The following is a 27219-nucleotide window of genomic DNA, read 5'->3' on the forward strand; positions in this document are numbered from 1 at the left end:
GGGGGGGGGAAATCTCCCGGATGCCAGACCGGCGCGCTCCCTGGTAAGACCGGGCGGCCCTCCCCGGACCCGGCCATTACCACTATGCCACCAGACGAGGGGGGAGCCGTCAAACGGAGTCTCCCCCGACGCTGCCTCCGGACCGCAGCCCCTGCCGTTCCCGAAGAGACCGCACAGGCGGATGCATGGCCCAGGTAAGATCCTGCAGGATCCTGCTCCATTTGGAACAGGAAACCAAAACTGAGGAGGAAAGGCGGACCGCCCCTTTTATCTTTCCTGTAGGGTTTCCTGTTCCAAATGGGCGGATCCGATACCTCCAGTGGGTGCTGTCGTGGCGAAGAGTAAAAAATGTAGTTTTTGCTCTAAGTGGTCTGATTACTTATATGATGGTGAGAAACTGAATAAGCACGATGTTTAATATTTTACAACAGTAAATTTGTTGTTATGAATTGGCCATTTATGAAGGAGTCGGAGCCGGAGCCGGAGGCGGAGTCGGAGCCTGATAAAATCCAGGAGTCAGAGTCGCAACTGTGGCTTACCGACTCCACAGCCCTGTTACACGGCTCAGCACAAAGTATCACACAGGATAGGATTAGGTACACGGCTCAGCACACAGTATCACACAGGATAGGATTAGATACACAGCTCAGCATACAGTATCACACAGGATAGGATTAGATGCACGGCTCAGCAGACAGTATCACACAGGATAGGATTAGCCACACAGCTCAGCAGTCAGTATCACACAGGAGAGGATTAGATACACGGCTCAGCAGACAGTATCACACAGGATAGGATTAGGTACACGGCTCAGCAGTCAGTATCACACAGGATAGGATTAGATACACGGCTCAGCAGACAGTATCACACAGGATAGGATTAGGTACACGGCTCAGCAGTCAGTATCACACAGGATAGGATTAGATACACGGCTCAGCAGACAGTATCACACAGGATAGGATTAGGTACACGGCTCAGCAGTCAGTATCACACAGGATAGGATTAGATACACGGCTCAGCAGTCAGTATCACACAGGATAGGATTAGATACATGGCTCAGCAGTCAGTATCACACAGGATAGTATTAGATACACGGCTCAGCAGACAGTATCACACAGGATAGGATTAGGTACACGGCTCAGCAGTCAGTATCACACAGGATAGGATTAGATACACGGCTCAGCAGACAGTATCACACAGGATAGGATTAGATACACGGCTCAGCAGTCAGTATCACACAGGATAGGATTAGATACACGGCTCAGCAGTCAGTATCACACAGGATAGGATTAGATACATGGCTCAGCAGTCAGTATCACACAGGATAGTATTAGATACACGGCTCAGCAGACAGTATCACACAGGATAGGATTAGGTACACGGCTCAGCAGTCAGTATCACACAGGATAGGATTAGATACACGGCTCAGCAGACAGTATCACACAGGATAGGATTAGATACACGGCTCAGCAGTCAGTATCACACAGGATAGGATTAGATACACGGCTCAGCAGTCAGTATCACACAGGATAGGAATAGATACACTGCCCAGCAGTCAGTATCACACAGGATAGTATTAGATACACGGCTCAGCAGACAGTATCACACAGGATAGGATTAGGTACACGGCTCAGCAGTCAGTATCACACAGGATAGGATTAGATACACGGCTCAGCAGACAGTATCACACAGGATAGGATTAGATACACGGCTCAGCAGTCAGTATCACACAGGATAGGATTAGATACACGGCTCAGCAGTCAGTATCACACAGGATAGGATTAGATACACGGCTCAGCAGTCAGTATCACACAGGATAGGATTAGATACACGGCTCAGCAGTCAGTATCACACAGGATAGGATTAGATACACGGCTCAGCAGTCAGTATCACACAGGATAGGATTAGATACACGGCTCAGCAGTCAGTATCACACAGGATAGGATTAGATACACGGCTCAGCAGTCAGTATCACACAGGATAGGAATAGATGCACGGTTTTTATGTGCAATATAATCATTATAATTACTATGTCCAGGCAACGCCGGGCTCTTCAGCTAGTAGATATACATACAGTGCTGTGCAAATTAATTGGGACAAAGCATTTTTTTAAGTAAAATTGTAAGCTGGTTGCCAGTCAGTGATTGAACCTGTTTAAACTGCTTTGAACAGGCACTGAAAAAATGCTTTGCCCCAATTAATTTGCCCAGCACTGTATATAAGTAGGTGTGTATACATTTGTGTATACATTTGTGGTGTGTGTGTCTTTAGGAGACACAGGAAGGTGCACTACTTTACCTCTACCTAGAAAGCAGACCTCACGGATTACAGGATCACCTGAGCCTGTTCACCCCCGCGGAGGGATACGAGCTCTTAATGCTCTATTTCCTTTTTGCTACAGGATTAGAATAAGCGGAGGACACAGAATGAGATCTGTGCGGCTCTGATGGGCGGGAAATGCTGCCGGGAGAGTGACAGCCGGCCCGACCTATCAGCAGGCAGCCTTCCGGCAGGAGAGGGCGGGGCCGCCTCCCATTGTTCCGCCGCTCCGGCCAGCTTGTGCACTGAGCGGAGCCGCTGACATTGAGTAGTGAGGCGGCGTGAGAGGCGCACACACTCGGACATATTCCCGGCCAGTCCGCGCTGCACACCGAGGACGATGAGGTCTTGCTGAAAGGGATCGGCCTCAGCCATCCCTTCTCTCCTCCCTCCACAGAAGACTCTGCTCCAGGGAGAAGCACACCCCGACACCGCGAGGCACCATCCCGGAGCCGCCTCACCCGCCGCGATTGTCCTCTGCAGCAGCGACCGTCAGCGATCCGCGCTGTCCTGGGCTGAACTCCTCGCCCGTCTCAGGTGCCACCTTCGCTTGGTGCAGGAGATCTTCACCCACCGCTGCCGATCCTCCACCAGGGACAGTGCCCGAGCTCCACACGCCATCTACAGTCAGCACCAAGCCAACTTTGTCATTGCTCAAGTGATACAAGAAGCCGAAGAGTTTATTTTTCCTTGGGATATTGCTATTTTTTTTTGGGGGGGGAGATAAGAAATTATATTGAGTAAAGATCTGCCTCTAGATATATCTATTTTTTTTCTGGAAAGGAGAAAAGATTTTGCACAAGAACTGGATCCAGAGATCAGATCCCAACATTGTAGACCGTTCAGATTTCCAGAGTTGTCGATGTTCTAGAACGTTTAGATTTCCAGAGTTCTCGACGTTCCAGACCGTTCAGGTTTCCAGAGTTCTTGACGTTCTACAACATTCAGACTTAGAATTTTCAAGGAATTCTCAACGTTCTAAACTGTCCCCAGAGAAGCCCAGGTCCAGCTGCCTTACCCCCCAATCCCCTCCATCAACCTATTTTCTTCCACTCCAAAATCTACTTGCTATTGCACAACCCCCCAGGACCACCCCCCTATATTCTCCCGACATTGTCTCTGCACAGCTACATTGGAAAGCCACCACCTCCCAAAAATAAAGAAGCACAAAGTCTTCAAGTCACCCCCAGATAGCCCTTGGAATTTGGCTGCGCTTTCATACTCATGAACGTACAAAGGTCGAACCCTATATCGATCGCAAGGTATGGGAGATCTAGGAATAAGAACCAGGATTTTGAGGAGTTGTCATCCATAAGGTGCACAGAACCCAGCCAGAGCTTCAGCCCCAACCTCGGCTCCCCGAGCCCCCCAGAGACTCCCAACTCGTCGCATTGCGTTTCCTGCATCGGGAAATACTTATTGTTGGAGCCTCTGGAGGGAGACCACGTTTTTCGAGCGGTGCATCTGCATAGTGGAGAAGAACTGCTCTGTAAGGTACAAGACCCTTCTCATCATCCCACTGTTTCTTGTATTTCCCATTGGATTTGTTTCGTCATTAGCCGGCCTTTTTAATTTGGGGGGGGGACATCTGTTTTATGCTGACCTTATGTTCTGGAGATCATTCGAAATGGGTCGCGTAAGCTTGGGTTCTGCTTTTGGGAAGATCCCTTTTAACTAAGAAGTTATGTGCACACCTGCACTAGTCACAAAGCTAAAGAGAACCTGCTTTGATCTTTCATTTGCTACTAGCCGTGGACACAAAGACCCTTTATAAGGGTACCTGGGGGGGGGGGCTCCTAAGCTGTGGATGAAATGAGGCATTGTAGACGCGGGCGACGTTGGGTGCCCCTTTGATATATCCCCACCCCAAGCTTTATCATTGCTGTGTCTGCAATATTTAGAACCCACCTAGACAAACTCTCTGTGCCCGTGTCCTTCAGCTTCCATTCATTGTTTGCCTCCATCCAAAGCGGGTCTCCTCCATTCATTCATAAACAATGGGGCTGGAATGATGTCATTGCGAACTGTAGACAGGAACAGAATTCCCTACGGGGGATAATATGGCTTTCAATGGAATACTTTATGTAATGCAGTAAATGTATTTCTAGGGGGGTGAAGACTAATGGGAATAATCACCACTTGTGAATGAGTCATCATTTGACTTTATTAATGCCGTTCATTCTATTCTATTATTTTTACTTTGCAACCTTGTCGAAATTCAGACCCCAGAATTGCATAAGGTGCCGAGGGGGAGCCTAGTCCCCGGCCTTATGCACGGTGTCCCTTTTTTTTTATGCTGACATCTCTACATTATGTTGCATCTTCCATCAATGAGTATTAGTAAATCTCTTGTAACATATGTTGCCATTTGTGTGTTTACAAAGAGAGGACACTTTCCCATTATGTGTCCACACTACAGCACCTGCACTGCCCCAAGACACTTTTTTATGGGGGGAAATTGAGGCTTGAGCATTTACATTTTACTATTTCATAGAAGTAAAATCTGTTTCTTGCAGCATTGACAAAAGACCTGGGGAGGTCAGTGGCTGCGTTATTTTAAAGGCTGTGTGCCTTGAGCCTTGATGGAGGCACATGGAGTCCCTGCTGCTCATTATTACAGATCCATAGGTGTTCCTTATGGCGCCGTAAGAACCCGTATAGAATTATTACGCTTCCTTCTAATGGGGGCACAGTATCGGCCTATAGCTATGAGCACGCATTATTAACTTGTCATTCATGGTACATGGGCACCAATTCATTGAATTGCACAAGTAATGATTTTATAGGACTATGAACTTTTTTATGCATTGGACCCCATGCAGTTTAATGGCTATAATGCACCGATATTATTACTGACTGTTTTGAGAGATGTACGGCGTCTACCGGTCTGTCATAGGTGTGTGACTATAAAGGGTTAATAGATCTTGTAGGGCTATCCGTAAGGATTAGAATTGTGCATGCTGATGGCTATTTCTATTCTTGACCCTTGCAGTCCACGTGAGTTCTGCTTGCTGCCACTCTTCTCAATCCTTTTGTTTCTTTCACCCACCCCTCATGCAGGTTTTCGATATACGCTGCTACCAGGAGTCCTTGGCGCCCTGTTTCTGTCTACCTATCCACAGCAACATTAACCAAATAGCCGAGATCGTTCTCGGAGAGACGAAAGCCTACGTGTTCTTTGAGAGAAGCCATGGGGACATGCATTCTTTTGTTCGTACCTGCAAAAAGCTCAAAGAGGAAGAAGCGGCCAGGCTGTTCTATCAGATCGTGTCGGCCGTAGCGCACTGTCACGACGGAGGGGTGGTGCTGCGGGACCTCAAACTTAGGAAATTTGTCTTCAACGACGAAGAAAGGTAAGATCCCCCCCCCCCGATTGGCGCTAGCGAAAGTTTCGTCGCGCGTGGATGTAGCGGAACTGAATGTGTTAAAACTAGTCTCCGAATCTCGATTTGTGGAAAGCCACACGTGGCAATGTGGAGTGCCGAGTTGGCAAAAACGTTCAAATTCTACTCTGTAGACACACGTGAATGTCTTTTATGTCTGTGTGCTTGTTTAGTTTCTACAATTGTAATACATTCTCTATACTATAGCGGGTACTAAGAGGAGGGCACGAGCACGGAGAGCTTAAAATACTAGGGGAACATAGGCGAGGAGTGTGTTGGGTGACCATAGGGGGGGGGATAAAAATTCATTTATGGGTTGCAAAGTGTCCCGTAATGCATTGTAGACATGGTATACAATCCATGTAACATATGGAATGAGGGGCGGTAAATGTATCCCACCGCAGGTTACCCAGAAAGTGAAATGCACTGGTCACTTATAGTGAAGTCACCTCTCCCCATGCTATAAAGGATTGTCCTGGCTTCAGGAATGTTAACATGTGATAAATAATAATAAAAATAATACAAAAAAATACTAAAAAAAAAAAAAAAAAGATTTATCACCTGGCTGTATCTGTGAGTTGTAAGGGTGCCTTCACATCAGGTTTCACTGTATGTCTTGTTTTTTGTTCACCTCCAGCCCGCTAGGCGATTGCATTCTTGTATTTGAAACTGTAAAGCGTTTTAATCTGATATGCCACTGAAAAGCCGTACCTAAACAACAAATGTATCTGCACGTGTTAGGCCAGTTGCACGGAAAAAATAATTCCCGGTATGATGGATAGGACTGCTTGACATCCTTCGGCATTTCTTTAAAAAAAAATCTAAAATAACGCGGACCTGAAGAGTTAAACGACGCTCAGCCGCTCTATATCTGTAAATGGAATCATCTCCCTGATATTAACCTCCTGCCAGTGCCGTCTTTTTTTTTTTTTTTTTCCAAATGATCCATTTTCTTTTCCATCTTGTCGCCTTCCCCCCTGAGTATAGAACATAAAACGTGAGCGCGGACCTGAGCGAGTGATTACAGTAATGGCCTATTTAGTCTCGTTTTTGAAGATTTGACCTTTGTGGTTAAATATTCGCCGCATGATCCGGGTAGAATGTAACGGTACAGTGTATTAGCTGTGTCAGTGCTGACACTCGGCTCGTTTCTGGCTGCGTCTGCGGCGTTGTGAAGTTGTGCAGTGCAAAACGTTCCGCTTGCAGAATAAGGATGGTAAATGATTCGGCCTAAAATACATGGGCTGTGTCTTATACCCGGCATATGAATCGGATGCCCCTTTTATAGGTTGGATTTTTTGGAAAACCTACTTTCTTTCTCCTCCTGGGTGTTTTTCAGATAACAAAGGGATAGGGGGTTCTCTGTCTAGGGCCATCATCTCGTCTCCAAAATGGGGGGGTTACAAAGAGCATCCCCCTCTCTGGAGGATCTGTCCTACTGATTTGAATGAGTACTGTGCAATACTTCTTTTGTCCTCTAGTGGTGCTGCAGGTAAAACTAAACCTCACAGGCTTACAAGCGATCACTGGAGGACCCAGCAAGGGGGCAGTTTGTGACCAGTTTACTTTCAAGGGGCTACTACTTAATAAGTATCTTTTTATGGGTTTATCTGGTCTTGTGTCGAAAATCTGCAGTCACTGACTTCTGAATCCTTACAGAATGAGCACCAGACGCTGTGTGGGTTCTCCGGTGTCGCTGTTGAAACTGAGCGATCAATTGATCGCTTCTGTGCGATTCGCATACAGAGCACATCTAGTTGCAAATCGCACGCTTGCGGTCACGCGACTGCCTAGTCTCTGCGGCGACATCGGAGAATCCTGACAGCGTGCGTTGCGAACTCAAAGGATTCGGAATCTGGAGTCCCATCGTGACTGCAGTCACTTCCCATGAGACCAGACTACCCCTTTTTAAGGTCCTTAGTATGTTTCTCTTTTTGGGAAAACTAAAGTGCAAGCAATGTGCTCACCATTACAATTCATCCTGGTATCACACTCCTGAAATGTGAACTTGTTTCCATTATCGTGGCATAATCCGGTTGTAGCCAATACCAGCCATGTCGGTGAGAAGCCTAGCTGGTCCTAATAAGGAAATGTAGGCAAACGAGGACAACCAATGTCCTATTCGGGCATACTCTGTTTAGGACCTCTCTAAATGAAGAGCTGCTATGAAAGAGCTGAATCTGCTTTGCTTGACCAGATGTGACCAGGCAAGGTGGTCAACTTTTGAGCTTGATGGACGTATCTTACTGTGTGTGTCCCGTGTACCTATATTGGACGTCTATTCATTGGATGCTGCTGCAGGTAAAGTGTTGTTGGCAGCATTTTCCTTTGGCAATACTGGCTGGTCCTTGGGTGTGAGAAACCTGCCTTGCCGTGATCAGTTTATCACCAAACCAGCTTTTCATAATAGGGTTATCCACTTTGGACCATTCTGGTTTTTAGGGTTCCTTGGTAAGACGCTGATCACTAGGTGTGTTGCTGCAGAGACCTACAGTGATTGACTGTAACTAAATGGGCACCCTGGAGCAACTGTCCATATGCAATATATCATGACCCCAGCCGAAGTATCTCAGTGCCCGCTGAATGGTCTCCTCCTGTAGATGATATACTTCTCAACAGGGCAAGCGACCAGTTCTAAGGGTCCCATTACACTAATCGACGCACCAGCGATTCCCGACAACGATACGACCTGGTCAGGATCACTGGGTGAGCTGTCAAACAGGAAGACTCATCAGCGATCACGACCAGCAAGGATGCTGGTATCCAGGGTAAATAGCGGGTAACTAAGCGCGCTCGCCGCTTAGTTACCTGCTGTGTACCCTGGATACCAGCGTGCTTGCGCTGGGAGCTGTTATCCAGGCTAAACAGTGGGTAACTAAGCACGTGCGGCGCTTAGTTACCCGCTGTTTACCTTGGATACCAGCGCGAGCACGATGGTATCCAGGGTATACAGCGGGTAACTAAGCGACGTGCGTGCTTAGTTACCCGCTATTTACCCTGGATACCAGCTCCCAGCGCTGGGAGCTCCCTGATCGTTGCTCTCCCGCTGCCACATGCAGCGATGCATGCTGGCCAGCGGGAGACTAACGATCAAAAAATGGCCCAGGACATTCCTGCATGATCAGCGATACCCAGTGGGGGGGGGGGGGGGGGGGGTTGCACAAAATCGGTGACACATCTGCGATCTCGCTAGCAATCTCACATAGTGTGAAGTACCCCTAACTCTTCTTTTATTCTCACAGCCCCTCTGGGTGTTGTATAGGATGGTTTTTTTTTTTTGTTTGTTTTTTGTTTTTTTTACTCCCCTCGCACTACCTTTTTTACTCTGTACACTGTTTTTCTTTCTTGGAATATCTACAAAATGTATTGTTTTAGTTTCACCACCCTTGAACACTTCCTCTGCTATTTTGAGTACATAATATTTAGTCTACATTTTTCAGGCTCTCCTTGTTTGGTCTTGTTAATTGACGTTCTGGTTTAGCGTGTAGCAATGGGGACTAGACAAGACGCTCTCCTAGATTAATTTTGTCATAACTGCATAATCCAGTCCAGGGTCCTTCAAAACATCTGCAATACATAGGTGATGTGTTAGGAGAACAATGGAAGGAGGAATATGGCGGTAGTAAGACCAGATAGTGGTTGAGATCATAGGTGCATAAATTTCAGCTGACAGTGCGCCTGTGTAACCAGTTTTAAATATCTGAATTTAATTCTAAAAGGTTCTTGTTCTTTGCGAAAAGGTCAGAGCTTGAAAAATCTCTGGTGCTGAGTAGTGGTCTAAGGGCAATTGCTTCTCCTTGTGGAGAGTGCTAAGCCAGCGTAAGGAGACTTGTAGGCCATTCACTTCTCCTTTGGCAATTTTAAATATGCAAATGGCTTCTTCACTGAGGAAGAGGATTCAGTCCGGTGCCACCAATTGGATGTAGCATAATGTCAACCCTTAATGAGTAGTGATGAGTGAACGTGCTAAGATAAGGTGTTATCCGAGCACGCTCAGGTGCTAATGGAGTGACTTCGTCGTGCTCAAATAATATGTTAAAGTTCCCGCGGCTGCATGTCTTGAGGCTGTTGGGCAATTACTGCATGTGTTGTGGCTGTCGAACTGCCGCAGGGACTCAAATGTTATTCGAGCACAGTGAAGTCACACGGTTAGCACACAAGCATTCTGGGATAACACCTTATCCCAGCACATTCGCTCTTCACTATTAACGAGCCTTGCCATATGACATGGGGAGAAGGCCTGTTTCACACCTCCGATGTTGGCGGACAACTGATATCTGCGAAAAACGAAAAGTAGCGGATCCGCCGCTGTTATTTGATATACGGATGTCAGCGGTCGCTAAATTTGTCGGATCCGGTGACTATAAATGCGGTGGAAATTTAAAGCGATCGCCGTCCGGCAAGAGAGAATTTTCATAGTTAAATTGCTTCCGGGCATGCGCAATGCAAAATAGCGGACCGTCAAACCAAAAAAAGTTGCAGTGTCCATCTCATCCGCCCGGGAAATGCTGAAATCTTTGCGGATCCGTCAAAATAAGGGTGGGACGGATGAACGTCAGTCAAGATCCACCACTAAGGTAAGTCTATAGGGGAAAAAAAACGGATCCGCCCCTTTTTTGGCGGATCCGTTTTTCAAAAATTGGCGGATTTTGACTGACATCAAAAAACGGAAGTGTGAAACAGGCCTAAGAAGTGTTTGCCCCTCATCAGTGCAAAGCAAGAGATCTGATTTGGCTGTATGAGAGGCCTCTGACTGGTGGAGATAAGTAGTCACCCACCCAAAATGTGCAACTAGCCTAATATTGTGTTGCCTATGAAAGTTCTGATTTCTAGTTCTATAAACTTTTTGGCTACACTTTGGTCTGTGATTTTTTTTTTTTTTTTTTTGAGGGGTTGGATCTTTCAATATTTAAGTGGGGCCTCCTGGGTATCATTGATGTTAAGCTTACCGTTAGTGATAGTTATTGGCTCTCATTCAAGGCGGTTCTCCTAACTTTGTATACGCTGGACCCATGTAATGGCTGTGGTTCTGTTGACTTCATTTGGATCTTAGAAAATCTCACCGACAATACCAGTGGCTTATTTAAGAATGTTAAATTGCCAGTAGTTCTCCTTTTCTTGCCACCTTTTTAGGTCAGACAAAATGGTAATATTTTGCATCTACAACCAATTACTGGGCAAAATGGAAAGGTGGGTGGCTTGAGCTTCAGGTTTAACCTGGAGTTGTCCATATGTGGTGGTACTTACACTGACCCCTGAGTTTATTCTAGACTCCCATGTTGTTTTCTTTCAGAAAATGTACATGTACATTACCTGCATCTTTTGCATTGAAACATCTAATGAACATGTGCAAAGGCCACTGTGAAGGGTGTTGGTGAGCTGTGACATTACCTTGTGAAAGGTGTGTCCTGGTGTGTGTTTGTTGGGCGGAATTGGTGAAAATTCCAATTTAAAAAAAAAAAAAAAATGCAAGACAACCTGATTTTAAAATAATGGGTACATTTTTGTGATGATGCTTTCCTTTTAAAGGGAATCTGTCACCCTTTTTTTTTTTTTTTTTTTTTTTGCTGTATCAGCTGCCGGGATTGACATCAGGGGCTTATCTAAGCATTCTGTAATGCTGTAGATAAGCCCCAGATGTAACCTCAAAGATGAAAAACACGTTAGATTACACTCACCGCAGGGGGCGGTCCAGTCCGATGGGTGTCGCAGTCCAGTCCGGCGCCTCCCATCTTCATACGATGCCATCCTCTTCTTCCCTTCCAGTAGTGGCTTCGGCGCAGGCGCACTGCTCTGCCCTGTTGAGGACAGAGCAGAATACTACAGTGCGCATGCGCCAGACCTCTCCCGACGCCTGCGCACTGCAGGACTCTGCTCTGCCCTCAACAGGGCAGAGCAGTGCGCCTGCACCAGAGCCACTACAGGAAGGGAAAAAGAGGACGGCATCATATGAAGATGGGAGGTGTCGGACCGTGACACCCATCGGACCGGACCACCCCCTCCGTTGAGTATAATATAACCCTTTTTTTTCTTGTCTTTCAGGTTACATCGGGGGCTTATCTACAGCATTACAGAATGCTGTAGAAAAGCCCCTTGTTGTGAATGAGTCACCGAGGAGGAAAAAACAAAAAGCAAGCTAAGCCCAGAAAAACGGAGAGGTTGGTAACTAGCGGATTGCAGACCCCTGATCCTATCCACACAACTAGCAGTAGCCGTGGAGCGTGCCTACAATGATCCTAGATGCCTCGTCACGGCCGGAGAAATAAATAAGCGTAAAGAAAGAAAAGGGAAAATCTAAACTGCCCCAGAGCAGACCCCAAAGCAATAGACAGCCCCCAACATGTATTGTTGGTGAAACCAGATGAAAACACAAACACAGATAGAAAGATAGGCTGAGCAAACGATGGGGCCCTCGCTAACTAGAAAGGACAGGAAAAAAAAGCTGCTGTCTGCAATCACGCAAAAAACCCTACCAAAAAATGTCCTACACGTCTGATAGAAAAAAGCCCTGAAGTCGCTAGACTTCAATTCCCTATATCAGCACTCAGGTATATTCTGAAGACAGAGTAAAAGAGATCAACTAATCAGAGACAAAATGGGGATTCAGCCCAGTCCCAGCCAGGGCTGGCTGAACACAAAAACTAAATAAACCAGACCAAAAACTCATATGAACAATAGCAGAGAAAACTTAGCTTTAAGAAGGCAGGAACCAAACTGGAAACCAGAAGCCACAGTAAGGAGAAATCACCAGCAAGAAACTAGGGAGTCAGCTGCCTATAATCCAATCAGAAACTCCTGATGTCCAATCACAGTCCTCTTCCTCAGGTGGCCGGTCTCTGACATTTAGATCAGCTTCATTACCTCCCTTCACCAACAGAGGGAGTCCAGATAGAGAACTCACTACTCCTCTGTCAGCACAGCCAGCTCCTCAACCCTCACCAGAAGCCAGAGGCAAACCTGAAAATGAGCTCACAACACCCCTGATGTCAATGCCGGCAGCCGATGGTCAAAAAAAGGGTGACAGATTCCCTTTAAGGTGAAACTGCATCTTCAGAAAACTTAGATCAGAAGACCGGGACCCCACTGATCACTAAAACGAAGGGGCAGAGTCTTTCTTCTAACCCATGTTTTGGCAGTCTATGGTGATCTTGCCACCCCTCTCTCGCACACCCACTCACTTGAAACTTATGACTTGCCAAAATCTTTTTCTGGAAGTGAAATTGTATAAATATGCTTTGAAATGAATCTTTTGTTCCCCAGTGCTAATTTTAATCATGATAAAAATCCAATTATTAGTTTTGTCACCATTCATAAAATATTTTTTGTCTTTTAATCACTATGAATAGAATTCTAGAATTTTAAGTCATGACTGACACTACATAAAAGTCAAAGGCCTATGTAAATCTGCATAGGGCTGCAAATTAACGTACAATTCAAGGTTGGTAGCTGGGTGACCACCCTCATGGGCATTGTAACTGGACGTGCTCTTTCAGTCAATGTTACAATGTTTTCCTATGGTAATGGATGATATCTGCCATTGTGTTGATGCAGCGGGTGCTTGTGTTTCCCTTGCTCGGTGTGAAGCCGGCTCCATCTAATGATCAGTCCCCTCTGGATTCCTTTGCCTCTAAATGCTTTTCTTGTGTCAATTAATGGCAGTCAGCTGATTTACTTTTGGTTGTGCTAACCTCCATGACCTCGTTCATATTGAATAGGGCACAGACCGGGCTAGAGGAAATTATTAATCAGCTTTGGCAGTGAATATAATGTAATAATAATAATAATAATAAATTTTATTTTTATAGCGCCGACATATTCCGCAGCACTTTACATTTCAGAGGGGATTTGTACAGACAATAGACATTACAGCATAACAATAATCACATACAGTAGATTATAACAAATACCAAGAGGAGTGAGGGCCCTGCTTGCAAGCTTACAGTCTATGAGGAAAGAGGTAGACACGAAAGGTGGGTGGTAACAGTTGCCCTGATTGTATGGACCAGCCATAATGTTAAGTGTGTAACAGTACAGACACAGAGGGCTAATGGATGCATAAAGCATGTGGGAACATGATGCTGGGAACCTGGTTATGGTAAAACTTTTGGCTCTGCCACACAGGGATAGGTTAGGTTAATGTGTTGAGGCGATAGGCCAGTCTGAATAAATGCGTTTTCAGGACACGCTTAAAATTGTGGGGATTGGGGACTAATCGTATTGACCTGGGAAGTGCATTCCAAAGAATTGGCGCTGCACGTGTAAAGTCTTGGAGACGGGAGTGGGAGGTTCTGACTATTGAGGATACCAACCTCAGGTCATCAGCAGAACGGAGGGCGCGGGTAGGGTGGTATACTGAAACAAGGGAGGAGATGTAGGGTGGTGCTGAGCCATGGAGGGCTTTGTGGGTGAGGGTAATAAGTTTATACTGAATTCTGGAGTGGATAGGTAGCCAGTGTAATGACTGGCACAAGGTAGAGGCATCGGTGTAACGATTGGTGAGGAATATGATCCTGGCTGCAGCATTCAAGACAGATTGGAGAGGGGAGAGTTTTGTAAGAGGGAGACCGATTAGAAGAGAGTTACAATAGTCGAGACGAGAATGAATAAGAGAAACAGTAAGAGTTTTTGCAGAGTCAAAAGTAAGAATGTAATCTGGGTTATATATAATATGATGTCGGCTAAAGACGACAGCCGAGTGTAGCTTCCGGCTCTCCATGGAGCTTTGTGTCACCATTGCTCTTGTGTATAAACCCTTCTGGAATAGGACCCTGTTGTCCCCTGACAGCATGTGGGTTCCCATAAGTGAAGCTCCTGTGTCTCCAGTGGACTTCTTCTAGGTTTGTTTCAGCTGATCTCCTTATAACACTGCTTAGGTAGTTCTCAATAACCCTTTTATACTCAGAACAGTCTACAATTTTTAGGAATCTCTGCTCAATATAGTATTCTACCTATTGAATTGCCACCCTCCCCCCATAACTCTGACAAGGAATTGAACCGGTGCCCTACATGTTGACCTCATGGGCATTTGAAGCCATTGGATTGGTGTATATTGTCACAATTGCCTACCTTACAAAAATATTTTTTTAAATTTTCCATCACCCCTTCCCCACCACCTTCCCTTCTCTCCTGAAACTGCAACACTCTTGCCCAAGGGGTCCGTGTCTGGTGTTGTCACGTGGGTCTATTTTATTTGTAGGCAACTAAACTGCATTTCCAGACACTGCTCATGGACAGGAGGGGTACTGTTTCTAAGGTTATAATGGTTCGCTACCAAATCTTGGGGCCTGTTACCCATCTGATCATTAGGGAGGTAGTGGGAGGCGGAGTGCCCCCTTAACCTGGTTGGTTTCACAATTGATATGGATAAAGCTCCCTCATGAGTTGCTACTTGGATACATCTACCACTTTGGTATCGCTACATAAGGCCGATTTCCCACATCTCCGAAACGTGTTCTGTGAAAATAAAAACTATGCTCTCCTGATCTGAGCAAACTGCCCCAGGCCCATTTCCAAATTCTGCGTGCCACCCAGGTCTCTCCAAAATCGGTGTCTGAAAATCTTATTAAAGGGAACTTGACGTGTCCCCTTTGCCCCCCAAACCACCAGCATTTATCCTATTCCTGTATAAATTCCCTGCCCAACAAACCCTTATACTGTTTGACAAATTAACAGATCTTCAAAAAAAGTTTCTATGGTCCTTTTTTAAATATGTAAATGAACCTTGAGGACTAGTTGATGGGACGTTTATTTCCCCCAGACTAGTCATCCCATTCGACATGTTATGTCTCCCCTGAGGTTCTGGTAACATCATTTGCAAGGGCCGGCGTTGTTGTCTTCTCTGAAAATCTCTTACGTTCACGAGACTTTCCCACAGATCATTGCGCCTCTGACGTCGAGTGTAGGTTTCCTGGATTCGTAGGGTGCACTGCGCATGTCCAGAAGGAAAGAAGCCTGATGTCAACCGAGGAGCCGAAGATCAAGCTTCTTCTATCCCTTCGGGCTTGCGCTGTGCACTTCTGAAGCTGGGGGAGTGCAGACACGTGCAAAATTAGCGCGCCTGCGCTGGATTTTCGGAGAGCTGCCAACAACACCGGCTCCTGCAAATTCTGTTACGCTCACATGAGTGGGATGACTAGTCTGGGAAAACGAACGCCCCGTTGACTAGTCAAAGGGTTAAGTTGCATAGTTAAAACAGACTTTCTAAATACTTGATCCAGATTTTGGTTTGGTTCATGTGAGTGTTTTCTGCACTCCCAGAAGAGCTAATATGCCTGCGTGTTCCCCATGGAGCCCTACCTGTAAAAGAGGCTTTACACATAGCGATATCGCTACATGTGATACTTACCTCCAACCAGCTCCCCCGCTGGCTATCGCTGATCGCGCGACATCGTCCACGTCCATTTCTCGTCGTCGGCTTCCTGCTGGCGCTGACGAGCGAGCTATGGACGCAGGCGGAAGACAGCGGCCATCGCTTCGTCTGAAAGGTAAGTTCGACCGCTGAGCATTGCTACATCGCTGGTGAGATCTGCCTGTGTGGCAGCTCACTAGCGACCATTTAGCGATGCACCAGCGATCCTGACCGGGTCGTATCGTGGTCGGGATCGCTAGTGCATCGCTAAACCTCACCCCCCCCCCCCCCATTTAGAGTTCTATTATACTAGCTTGGCCCGTGCGAAATTTTCGCACATTGGTCGTCGGGGGCGCAGGCAATTTAACAAAAAGCAAGCTGGTCAAATGTAAATGTATTTCATGAGCTGATGAACACAGACAGGTATTTATATATGTAGATTGGTAAGGGTGTGTGCACATGCTGCGGATTGGTCTGCAGATTTTTCTGCTCGGATTTAGCTAAATCCGCAGGTCAAAAGACCTGCGGATTAGCCTGCGGTTTTGCCCTGCGGTTTCACACCTCTACAATGGAGCAGGTGGCAAACCGCAGCTGAATCCGCAGAAAGAATTGACATGTTAATTCTTTCTGCGGATTTGAAACCGCAGCAAATCCGCTTGGAAAATTCCGCACAGTGTGCACTGCGGATTTCATTTTCCATAGGCTAAAAGGGTACTGTACAACGCAGCAGAAACTGGGCCAAAACCGCTGCGGATCCGCAGCAGAATCCGTAGTGTGTGCACACACCCTAATACAATAAATTGTTTTGATAAGTAGAGGCCAAAAAATGTCTTCCGGTTGAGACTCCACCTGCAGGTCATTGTGTCTTAGGGTACCGTTACACTTAGCGACTCACCAGCGATCCCGACCAGTGATATGACCCGGTCAGGATCGCTGGTGCATCGCTAGGTGGTCGCTAGTGAGCTGCCACACAGGCAGATCTCACCAGCGACCTAGCAGGGGTCGAGGATCGCTACTTACCTGTCAGACGCGGCAATCCTGCGTCCTCCCGCCCACGTCCACACGTCGCTCGTCGTCACAGCAGGAAGCGCCGCAGGAAGTGACTGACGAGGAATGGTCCAGCAGCTTCTCGCACGATCAGCGATAACCAGCGGGGGAGCCGGTCGAAGGTAAGTATCACATGCAGCGATATTCGTAGCACTATCGCTGCAACGTCACAATCTGTGACTTTACAGCGATATTGCTAGCGATATCGCAGTGTGTAACGGGGGCTTACCTGCAGGTTTATGTAACGTTTAAACTGTATTTAGTGATAAAATCGTGGATGTGCAGTTTGTTTGGCTGTTTTCTTGCTGAAGGGAGCAAGTTTACCTTTCAAATGGTGTATCGTGTGTGTGTGTGTGTGTGTGTGTGTGGGGGGCGAAGTAATCACCGAAAGAGCATTGCATGTATGCAAATGTGTTGGTATTGTGCTTTGGGGTACTGTGGTGCCACCTGCAGGTCATTTTTCCTTACTGCAGGTTTATGAAAATTAATGTTTAAGGCCTGTTTCACACTTCCGTTTTTTCAAATCCGTCAAAATCCGTTGGTTTCCGTAAAAAAAACGGATCCGCCATTTTTTTGCAGGATCCGTTTTTGTCCCATAGCGGTTACCGCGGATCCGTCAAAACGGATCCGTTTTTAAAAACGGATCCGTTTGCATCCGTTTCCGTCAAAAAAACGGAAACTGATCCGTTTGGCGGACACAAAAACGGAAGTGTGAAACAGGCCTTAACTGTATTTTGTGATCAAATCGTGGATGTGTAGTTTGCTTGGCTATTTTCTGGCTGAAGGGAGCAAGTTTACCTTTCAATTGGTGTATCATTTGTGTGTGTGGGTGCAGTATGAACGGGGATACAAAGGAATCACCGAAAAACAGTGTTTAGAAATAATAGAATAGATTATGCAGTTTAGCCAGAGTAGTTCTGTGTAGTTGAACTTGCTGATCTGCCCCGTGATTTTCTGCTGCGGAGTATATGATCTGCGGTTCAGATGTTGCACAAGCAAGATGGAGGGCAATCTGCTGAGTCCACATCTAGTGGGATGGTGACAGCAGTCCAAACTGCAGCGCTTTATGAATAAACAAGCTTTGTGTGGGGGCTTATTGGCAGCGCGTGGAGGATATGATGGAACCTGTTACCTCAGCACATTCTATATGAGCAATGTGTAAATTTGGCCATTGCTCAGCATTCTGTTTGTGTGCCACGCTGAGCTGTGCATAGCAAGCGCCCTGACCCACCTGGTGGCGGGCAGAGGTTAGGTCAGAGAACGCTAGACGTCAGCGTGTTACTGGAAGCCTTAATCTATTTGTGCTCCTCCTTATTTCTCTAAAGAATTGCTGAGCAAATCTCAGCAGCCGCACAATAAACCGGTGCGGAAGAACATGGCTGTATACAGGCTTGAAGCCGACGTCTCGCGTGCTCCCCATACTCCGTTGCAGAAGTGTCAGCGATTAAGGCTACTTTCTCACTAGCGTTTTTTAGCGCTGCGCTTCGTTTAACCAGTTTCTTCTGTAACGCAGGCATGCGCATGTCTATGCGCACGCCTGCGTTCCCATAGACTGTAATGCGTTATTTTGTCGCATTTGTGCGCAAGTGTGAGCATGCGTTTTTTTTTTACGCCGTTGGACGGACCTAAAAATTGCAACAGGTTGCGTCTGACGCGCCTAGACGCACAAACGCATGTGCACGAAAACTCATACGAATTTGTGCAAACGCTAGACCATGCGCATGCCATGTTAAACATAGGTGCGCATGACGCATGGACGCGCATGACGCATGGACGCGCACAATGCGCTGCACAAAAAAAGTTAATGTGAAACCAGCTGAACAAATCTGGGTGTTCAGGCAATCCTCTTAAAATAAAGTCACACTTATTAATATATGGTGTGGCATTCATTTCTGTAATTGGTCATTATCAAGGCCATCATTAAATCATAACTTGAAATGAATGGGGGTGAACAATAATGCCATACACAACCTATAGATGGCGGTTGTGCTGGGTCTCTACTACAATTTATAATTTTTTTCTTTAAAAGACGAAAAAAAATTATAAAATCTGATTACACACACATATATTTATATCTTTTTGTGTTATTTTCTTTTTATTATTGAAAAAAAAAGTGTTCCCACTTGGCCTGGGACTTTTTGCTGACATTGACTGTATTGATTTAGTTTATCTTCACGGCCAAGTTACACTGATTGTTGCAAAACCAAACCTGTTTTAATTTGGTTCCTCTATGATCTCAGTAAAATTGGTCAATAAATTTCTAGGAGTTCACATGCCAAGGTATAGGGTAGCAGCTGTGTCCTTTTTTTTTTTTTTTTTTTGTATGTTCCCACGATCGGGAATTGCTGCAGTTTTAGCGCTGCATATTTATGCAGGGTCAACAACGCAGCGGCCATTTGTTACATCATAGTGTACGGGATTTCTAGATATCCCATGTCCACCAATGTGTGATTGTGCACCTGCAGATCACCCGTGGACGCTGACATGCGGCGCGGGATTACGAGCCGGCGCGGGATTACGAGCCACCACGTGTCAATTTCTCTTGCGGAGACTGGCGTCTCCTCAACAGAAGTTTCAACAATAGAATGTGTTTGGGTGCGGTGATTCCGCACAGTTCAGTGATCACATGCAGATTTACCTGCGACCAAACCGCGACTATTTCCTGATCATGGGAACGTAACCTTATGAATATCAAGACTGACACTTCCAAACAGGTACTTACTAAGAGTCGTCATCACTATATAGAACTAAGAAAGTAGTGCTATAGCATGAAGACATGAAATATCAATTGCATTCCTGCTCTAGAAAATAGGAAAAATTGAGAATACTTTAAGTTTGGCCAATTCATATGTACCCAACAGCCGCAATAAGGCGATTTCTCTCTGCTGTGACCTATCCTAATGTGAATCCTCTCATGGACTGATGGCCTCCCTTTTACGGACTGTCTTGTGTACTGACAATTCCCTAACATGTATTAAATACAAGTTTGGCCTCCACCTCTCGTGCAGGACCCTAATGTATTAACCAAAATGGGGAGTGACTACAAAAGAGCAAATTCCACTAAGAATTACCTTACTTGACAATATGTTAATTGGAAAGTCCATTGACTTCTTTATAAGCACCATGTGAGGCTTTGTACATTTTTTTTTTTTTTTTTTCTTTTCCCGAAACCTTGGGAAACTCCTCTTTAAATGGCCCCTTCTGGCTACTGCACCAGACTTGTTCCTGATGTCATCCATTTTTATAATGTGTTAATGAAACCAATAAGCCACGTCTGATGTCATCCCTCCCAACCTTACCCACACGTAGACTTGTGGTTTCTTCAATGGAGGTGAATAGTTTATCATTTGTTCTCAGTTCACACCTACTAGTTAATTGGGTGCTTTAAGATAAAGCCAGGGATGAAACCAATACCCCTGGCAATTTATTATTGGCGCCTGTTTCCTTAGTCTTGATTTATTTTAGGTTTATGGATGTCTATTTGGGTTTAAGTATTATCCATTGACTGCATTATGTAGTTAGGGTAGAGTTTAACATAACGTGTTGGCGGCTGTTTAGGAGGGCACATGTGTACCCTTGTGCATCCTTCAATCCTCCCCATGTATCAGTAGTACATGTGAAAATGAGAACCTGTGTATTGGATCCCATAAGAGAAAGGTGTCTTTCATTCTCAATTCACCAGTGAAACCTGTCCTCACTGAATACCTAATTTCTTGTTATGGAGATGGATGACAGTTGGTGCTCATAAAGCTCTATGGATGAGGGAGGCAGACATACATTCTGCTGCAAGTTCTCTTGAAACAAAAGGAGCTATCTCCCAGTAATGTGAACATCTTTAATTATTAAATGCAGATTTTACATAATGAAAGATCAGTCCAGGATCAGGGAGAAGTGGATTTGGTACGATATTGCAAAGTTTATTTTCATTTTATACTGACTTATGGGGGAGGGGGAAAAAAGACTTGCTCTAGATAAATAGGCCACTGGTTTCACTATAATCTTAGTGTTCACCAGCTGCCAAGAACGTGCAAAGTGCTCGTTCAGCGGGCGAAATGATCTTTTGTGCAGCAAAGAATGATCATAGTTCTCGGCAGCACATTGCATGTAAACAGGACTCGCGCTGCTTGGACCAATTGCTGCCTATGTGTACTGAACGATCTATTACAAATTGTTCAAGGCGCATTGTTTGTAGCGCTGCTGCCTGTGTAAATGACCACCCACCGATGTATTTACTGATCGGAGGTCTTTCATTGCCACCTGTCAGCCAGTGTATAAGGAGCTTGTGTGTCGTCGGCTCACTCTTCTGGATGGGATTTCCTGCCCTCCATCACCATTTGGGACTTGTTATGACACCAGAAAGGCAATGTCTAGAACAATTGACATCACAGCTGTACCAATATAGGGATATGTGTTACCCAATATAGTATACATCATGGCTTCATATACATTTAGAAGGCTAAGGCAATGTTCTCCTCATTGGAAAACTCTTTCCAATACATGTTGTGCTGGCAGTCATGGAGGTGTAGTGTTAGACAGGTTGTCTACACGTGAAACCATCATCTAAGTCTGGTGTCAAGGTCATTTTCACAAATGGCCATCTCATCTTTATGGTTGCCTTTTTTTTAAAGGGCAGTTTGTAATTGTAAGGGCTCATGGAGAAGTCCATGCAAGATGGTATGAGCACTGAGTGCAGTGCATGGCCTAGTCAGGGGCTCTAAGAGCAGTTTCTGGGGTAGTAGAGGCACATGAAGACCATCTATGGATAGTAGGGCTAATGGAGAGGAGTTGTGTCTGATCTCAAGAGTTCAAGATGGATTGCTCCCAAGTACTGGATGTGTTTGCACTTATTCAAAGATGGAACCACACAATCGCTGGCTGCGTCCACTTAGGTTCCAAAATGGTGCTGGCTCTGCTTCCCTCTAAGCACTAGCTGTGCTGATGTAAAGGGTGGGTGCCATCTTGAATATTGAGCTCCAGCGCATGCCTTCACGTGGCTCAGACCGGCTCTCCATACAAGGAAAGTGAAAAGCCGGTCCTTCTGTTTCTTTACCTCCATAGGTCACACAGAATGATGTGGTGGGCAGAATTGTCCATCAGGCCTTGAGTTTGACACCTTTTGCGTCCAAGTGGAAAAAGGTGGTGGCACCTGTAAATGGGGTGTGTATGTGTTTTTTAATTATTTTGTTTTTTTTCTCTCCTCTATATACATTACCTATGTCCTGATCAGCTTTGAGATGGAGATCCGGTCTTTACGTCACGTGATGCTTTTTATTTTATTTTTCTAATCTTTTTCTTATCATCATTGTTTGTTTGACTTTGGAGAGCTGAAATACGCAAAGGCATTGCCAGGTCTTTAGAGATGAAGCTGAATGCAAAATGTTTTCCATTACCAGTGAGGGAAAACCACAGAAGTGCAGCAGTCATTGTTAGAGACGGAATCTACGTCTTGGTTTCCTTGGAAACAGGCAAGGGAAATCCGTGAAAATATTTAAGGTTTCTCTCCTCTAGATGCCTCCTTACCATCTTACCATCCCTCCTTCTCAGAATATTTCTCGGACATCTTGTGTAGGGACTTCTAGAAAAGGACGTTCATTGTAAACCTGTCCGTGGCTTTAAAGCCCTCACCAAAATATATATATATATATATATATATATATATATATATATATATATATATATATATATATATATTGGATTAGAACCTGAGCTCTGCTATTGGGGGATGCATAAACTGAGGCGTTGATCTAAGTGTTTTGATGGGGGTTTTTTTACATCTAATTGATCAAGTTGTTTTTGTGACTTCTAGATGAGTGTTGAATGCGGCAATTCAGTTCCCTTTCAAAGTGCCTTTGTCTTGCTTGGGGATCCCTGTCTGTTACCATGGAGACAGATGCGTTTCCTGTTTCTAAGTGCCATGGCTGCCTCTGATTTAAGCTCTGCGGTTTCATTCACCACTAATGGGGAAGCATTCACAGGCTCAATTGCTTCCTCCTTTTCTCATGCTCAAGGCTTCCACACTGAAACAAAATCTAATTAATCAATCATGGTATTGATCGAGTGTATTCCCTGATAACAGGAAATTCCAGATGCCTTCTATAAAAGGCAAGCTGACGGCATCATCCATGTATATACATATGTTGACTACATCTCCGGTTGACCATGAGAATGTTTATCTAGAACATCATAGATTTACTCCCTCATGGTTCTTGGTAGCTCCTTAATCTTGGTCATCGTCTTCTAAGAAATCTCGTCTCCCCCAATGAGTTTGGTTGGAATTCCATGTATATCTCCAAAATATTCGGTAGCGGTCTACTAAGTGATAACGCCATTAGCCCCTCATACAATGGGGAAAGTTTAGTAAGCAGCTGACCTACTTTTGTTTCCACCGAGAGGCATGTCAGCCGCTTACTAAAGTTTCCACATTTTTGGGTGGGTTGAACTGGCTAACCATTATGTGTGTCTCTCCTGAAAGCTGATGTCCATGGAGGGATGGGTCATAGATAATTCAGCATGCTTGACCCTTCCCTCCATGGACATCAGCTTTCAGGAGATAAACACGTAATGGTTAGCCAATCTGGCCAAAAAAATGGTTGTATTCAGTCCACTGTAACCTGAGGTCATGGCCTTTTATGCAGATATTAATGATCAAATGAAGACCTTTACCCATTTAGGTTAATCTCCTCTATAATGTTAAACTACCTCCATGAGGCAAAAGCTTTCTTGGGGAGTGAGGGAGGGGAAAAAAACTTTCCTTACTCAAAATGCATGGATGAAATGGCCACCTGCATTTTATATTCTCTTACAAAGGCTTTCAGGCTTCATTTTAAAAAATGACAAACATTATAGTCCTGAGTCTCCTTACTCTTAAAATAGACAATCCCTTCCATGTTGTTGTCAACAGTCTTTCCTAAATTCAATATGAATATAGTACAGAGATCTGTCTAATCTATACCCACTGCACATATAAACTAGTATTCGTTCACCCAAGACGTTTTTTGTTTTTCCTGTCTAAAGTATGTCAGTAGCTGATTTTGCACATCTGACATTAATGGTCAGAATAGAGAGCAGCCATGGGTCTCTTGAAGCAAACTTCACAACTTTGTAAATGCTTACAAGCTGGTTGAATTTGGGGTATGAGGTTTTTGAATTCCATAAATGGACCATAAATATTGGTCATGTGAAACCAGCCTTCTTGGTACCCCCATTTATTTTGGTTTTCAACCTTTGCTCTTCTTGTAGATCTTATAACCAGGTGCCCAAAACTATACTTACGATTTCCTTTTATTATAGGTACTTTGTCCAAAAAACGCATGCAAATAAATGAATGTCGACTTGAGACTTTGACTAAATTAACCTCTTTTTGTTTTCTTTGTTTCCAGGTCTAAGGTGAAATTGGAAAGTCTGGAAGACGCCTATGTTTTATCAGGATGTGATGACTCTCTATCGGACAAACATGGTTGTCCAGCATATGTGAGCCCAGAAATCCTTAACACAAATGGCAGTTATTCGGGCAAAGCTGCCGATGTCTGGAGTCTAGGTGTTATGCTCTACACCATGTTGGTCGGACGATACCCCTTTCATGACATCGAGCCTAGCTCTTTGTTTAGCAAAATACGTCGTGGGCAGTTTAACATTCCAGAGACACTATCCCCTAAGGCCAAGTGCCTTATACGTAGCATACTTCGTCGGGATCCAACAGAAAGGCTAACATCTCAAGAAATTCTGGACCATCCTTGGTTTTCCACAGATTTCAATGCTTTGAATTCAGGATACGGTGCTAAGGAAGTGTCGGATCAACTGGTGCCTGATGTCAATATGGATGAGGAAACGGACCCTTTTTTTAACTGAGCACAAGACTTTTTTTCTTTTCGGTACTTGAGTTGACCATGGCCACATGAAGGAGTCCTTTCGGACCTTAGTATTCCAAATCTGTATTGTCCCAGGATGGTAGCTGCTAAACAAGGCTCCACTGGGCTTTTCTTGGGTTTTGAGAAGACAAGTCTGCAAGGAACTACTTTACACATGTAGCATTAAGGCTGCTATACAGTTAGTCTTTTATTTTATAAATGTGTTTTTTTTTTTTTTTTTTTCTTTTTTAACTAGCATGGATAAAAGTGTAGCTTCACCCTGTATGGAGCCAAGGAGACTGCACAAGCCAATTACAGTGCAGCTTTGTCACTCCTGTTTAATAGTAATAATTGTCAATGATTTTGCCACGCACACATCCTGGCATCGCACTGTTAAAAAAAAAAAATAAATAAATAAATAATAAAAATACGGTAATAACATTTTCCTTGTGCCATTGTTCAGGGAAGGTACAATTGGCTTTTTCTTTCTTAAATTTTAATTTTGCCAAAATTGGTACATTTAAGATAAAAAGTTGGATGCACTGACGCAGTAGGTGCTAGGTTTTTTTTTTTTTTTTTTTTTTTTTCTATTTACCTATTTTTATCTTTCAGATTTTTTTTTTTTTTTTAATTGGTCTAATTATAAACTACTTTAATATTCCGATCAGGAAATGACATTTTAATGCTTTGTTTCCTTAAGGGGACGTAATTCATTTAACAAGCTGTTCTGTTTTTTCTGTTTGTTGGGTTTGCTACAGGAAGCTGCTCTCATTCCGACTCCTAGACGCATAATCGCAATTCGCTTGTGGCAGACAATATTACCTTTTTGGAAAAAAATAAACAGGGTTTTTTTTTTTCTTTTTTTTTTTTCTTTTTTTTTCTTCTGGCTTTCACAAATGCCACGTTGCACTTATAGCCAGGAGTATACCTATAAATCATATAAGCTGCAGAGCCATTATTAAGGGATGGCCTACTAATGACTCGTCTCCCGCATCATTCTTTTTTTTTTTTTTCCTTAACTTTTTGGGAGAGATTATTTTAAGTAACATTTCAAAGGAAATAGTTTTATAAGCTTATGACTATCCACTAAGGTCTCTTTCCTCCTCCCCCTATTTCCTTCCCACGCCCCCTGCACGGAGAAGCATTAAGTGCACCTTTTTGTATTGTCAAGAATTATTTATTTTTCATGAAAATGTCACAGTAGTGATGTATTAAGCCAGTACTTCAATTAAATTACGGGTTGACTTACAATGACATATTACATGCTGTACTTATAAACACTTCCCTTTTTTTATTTTCCCATGTATTTTGTTTTTTTTTTTTTTATTATATGGCTTGTATTGACTATAACAGGCATTCTCCTCCCCACCACCACCTCTGTATTGCTATATAATAAAATATAAACAGAAATATTTGTTCTTTCCCGTACCTCAGTTGTTCTGATTAACCTGCTCGTATCTGTTTTGTGAAATGGTCAAGTTTTTTGGGTAGGTACATGTAGACTCTAAAGTATGTAAATGTTACTTGAATTTGTGCTTAATTGTAGTATGTGGCATGTGTGTACAGCTACTTGGCATTTTTAATCTGGGAAACCGTTTGCCTGCCCCTATGGGAAGATAATTATTATTTTTCTCTTAAGAAAAGTCTATATTCTAATATTCTTGACTTCTAATTGACAAAACTGCACCTGACCTAGGTTCTATTTTGGTAGCTATCGGTAGAGGAGTACTAAATACTCAAGATGGTGCTGAATCGGGATGGAATTTAAAAAATTGTGTTTTTTCCTATATTTTATTTTATTTTTTTATTTTTTTTTTTTTTTTTTTTTTTTCTTCCCCCTGCCCCATGAGACCCATTTTATTTCCTTTTAGTAAGAGGAGAGACTGGTGATAAAACGTGCATGGTGGGGTATTACTGCCTCTGGTGCTTTGAATGTTATGTATTTGGTTTAATGTTTTTGTCTTAATCTCTTCAATAAATTGTGCATATTTAACTAATCTTCAAGTTTTTATTTATATTCTTTTACAAACCTTATCATTTGAAAAATTTAGCATAATAAGGTTTATTCTGGTGGAGAGAGGCCGTAAGATTGAGTATTGGAAACAGTTATGTCCTACTTGAAGATCTTTATACCCAAATTTTAGCCAGAGATAAGAGTGTCAATAGCCCCCTTTTATTCTTAAAACAAAAACACCCCTCTTAACCCCTCTCCTGTGATTAGATTAATTTTCACATTGGGGGTCCTGCCAGCAATCTGGATCGCTGTGGGGACTGC

At 44.2% G+C, this 27219-nt stretch overlaps 1 protein-coding gene across 1 annotated transcript; it reads left to right on the top strand.

Moving 5' to 3' along the window:
- Positions 1–2428: 2428 nt before the first annotated feature.
- On the top strand, positions 2429–26941 carry TRIB2 (tribbles pseudokinase 2). Its single transcript, XM_073568243.1, has 3 exons — positions 2429–3813; positions 5380–5672; positions 24477–26941. Exons 1-3 carry the CDS (start codon positions 3544–3546, stop codon positions 24943–24945), a joined length of 1032 nt encoding a protein of 343 aa, XP_073424344.1. The 5' UTR covers positions 2429–3543; the 3' UTR covers positions 24946–26941.
- The last annotated feature ends 278 nt before the right edge of the window (positions 26942–27219 follow it).

Source organism: Dendrobates tinctorius, unplaced genomic scaffold, assembly GCF_039654945.1.
Source record: "Dendrobates tinctorius isolate UK_male_01 unplaced genomic scaffold, ASM3965494v1 ptg000021l, whole genome shotgun sequence".
NCBI classification, from domain to species: Eukaryota; Metazoa; Chordata; class Amphibia; order Anura; family Dendrobatidae; genus Dendrobates; species Dendrobates tinctorius.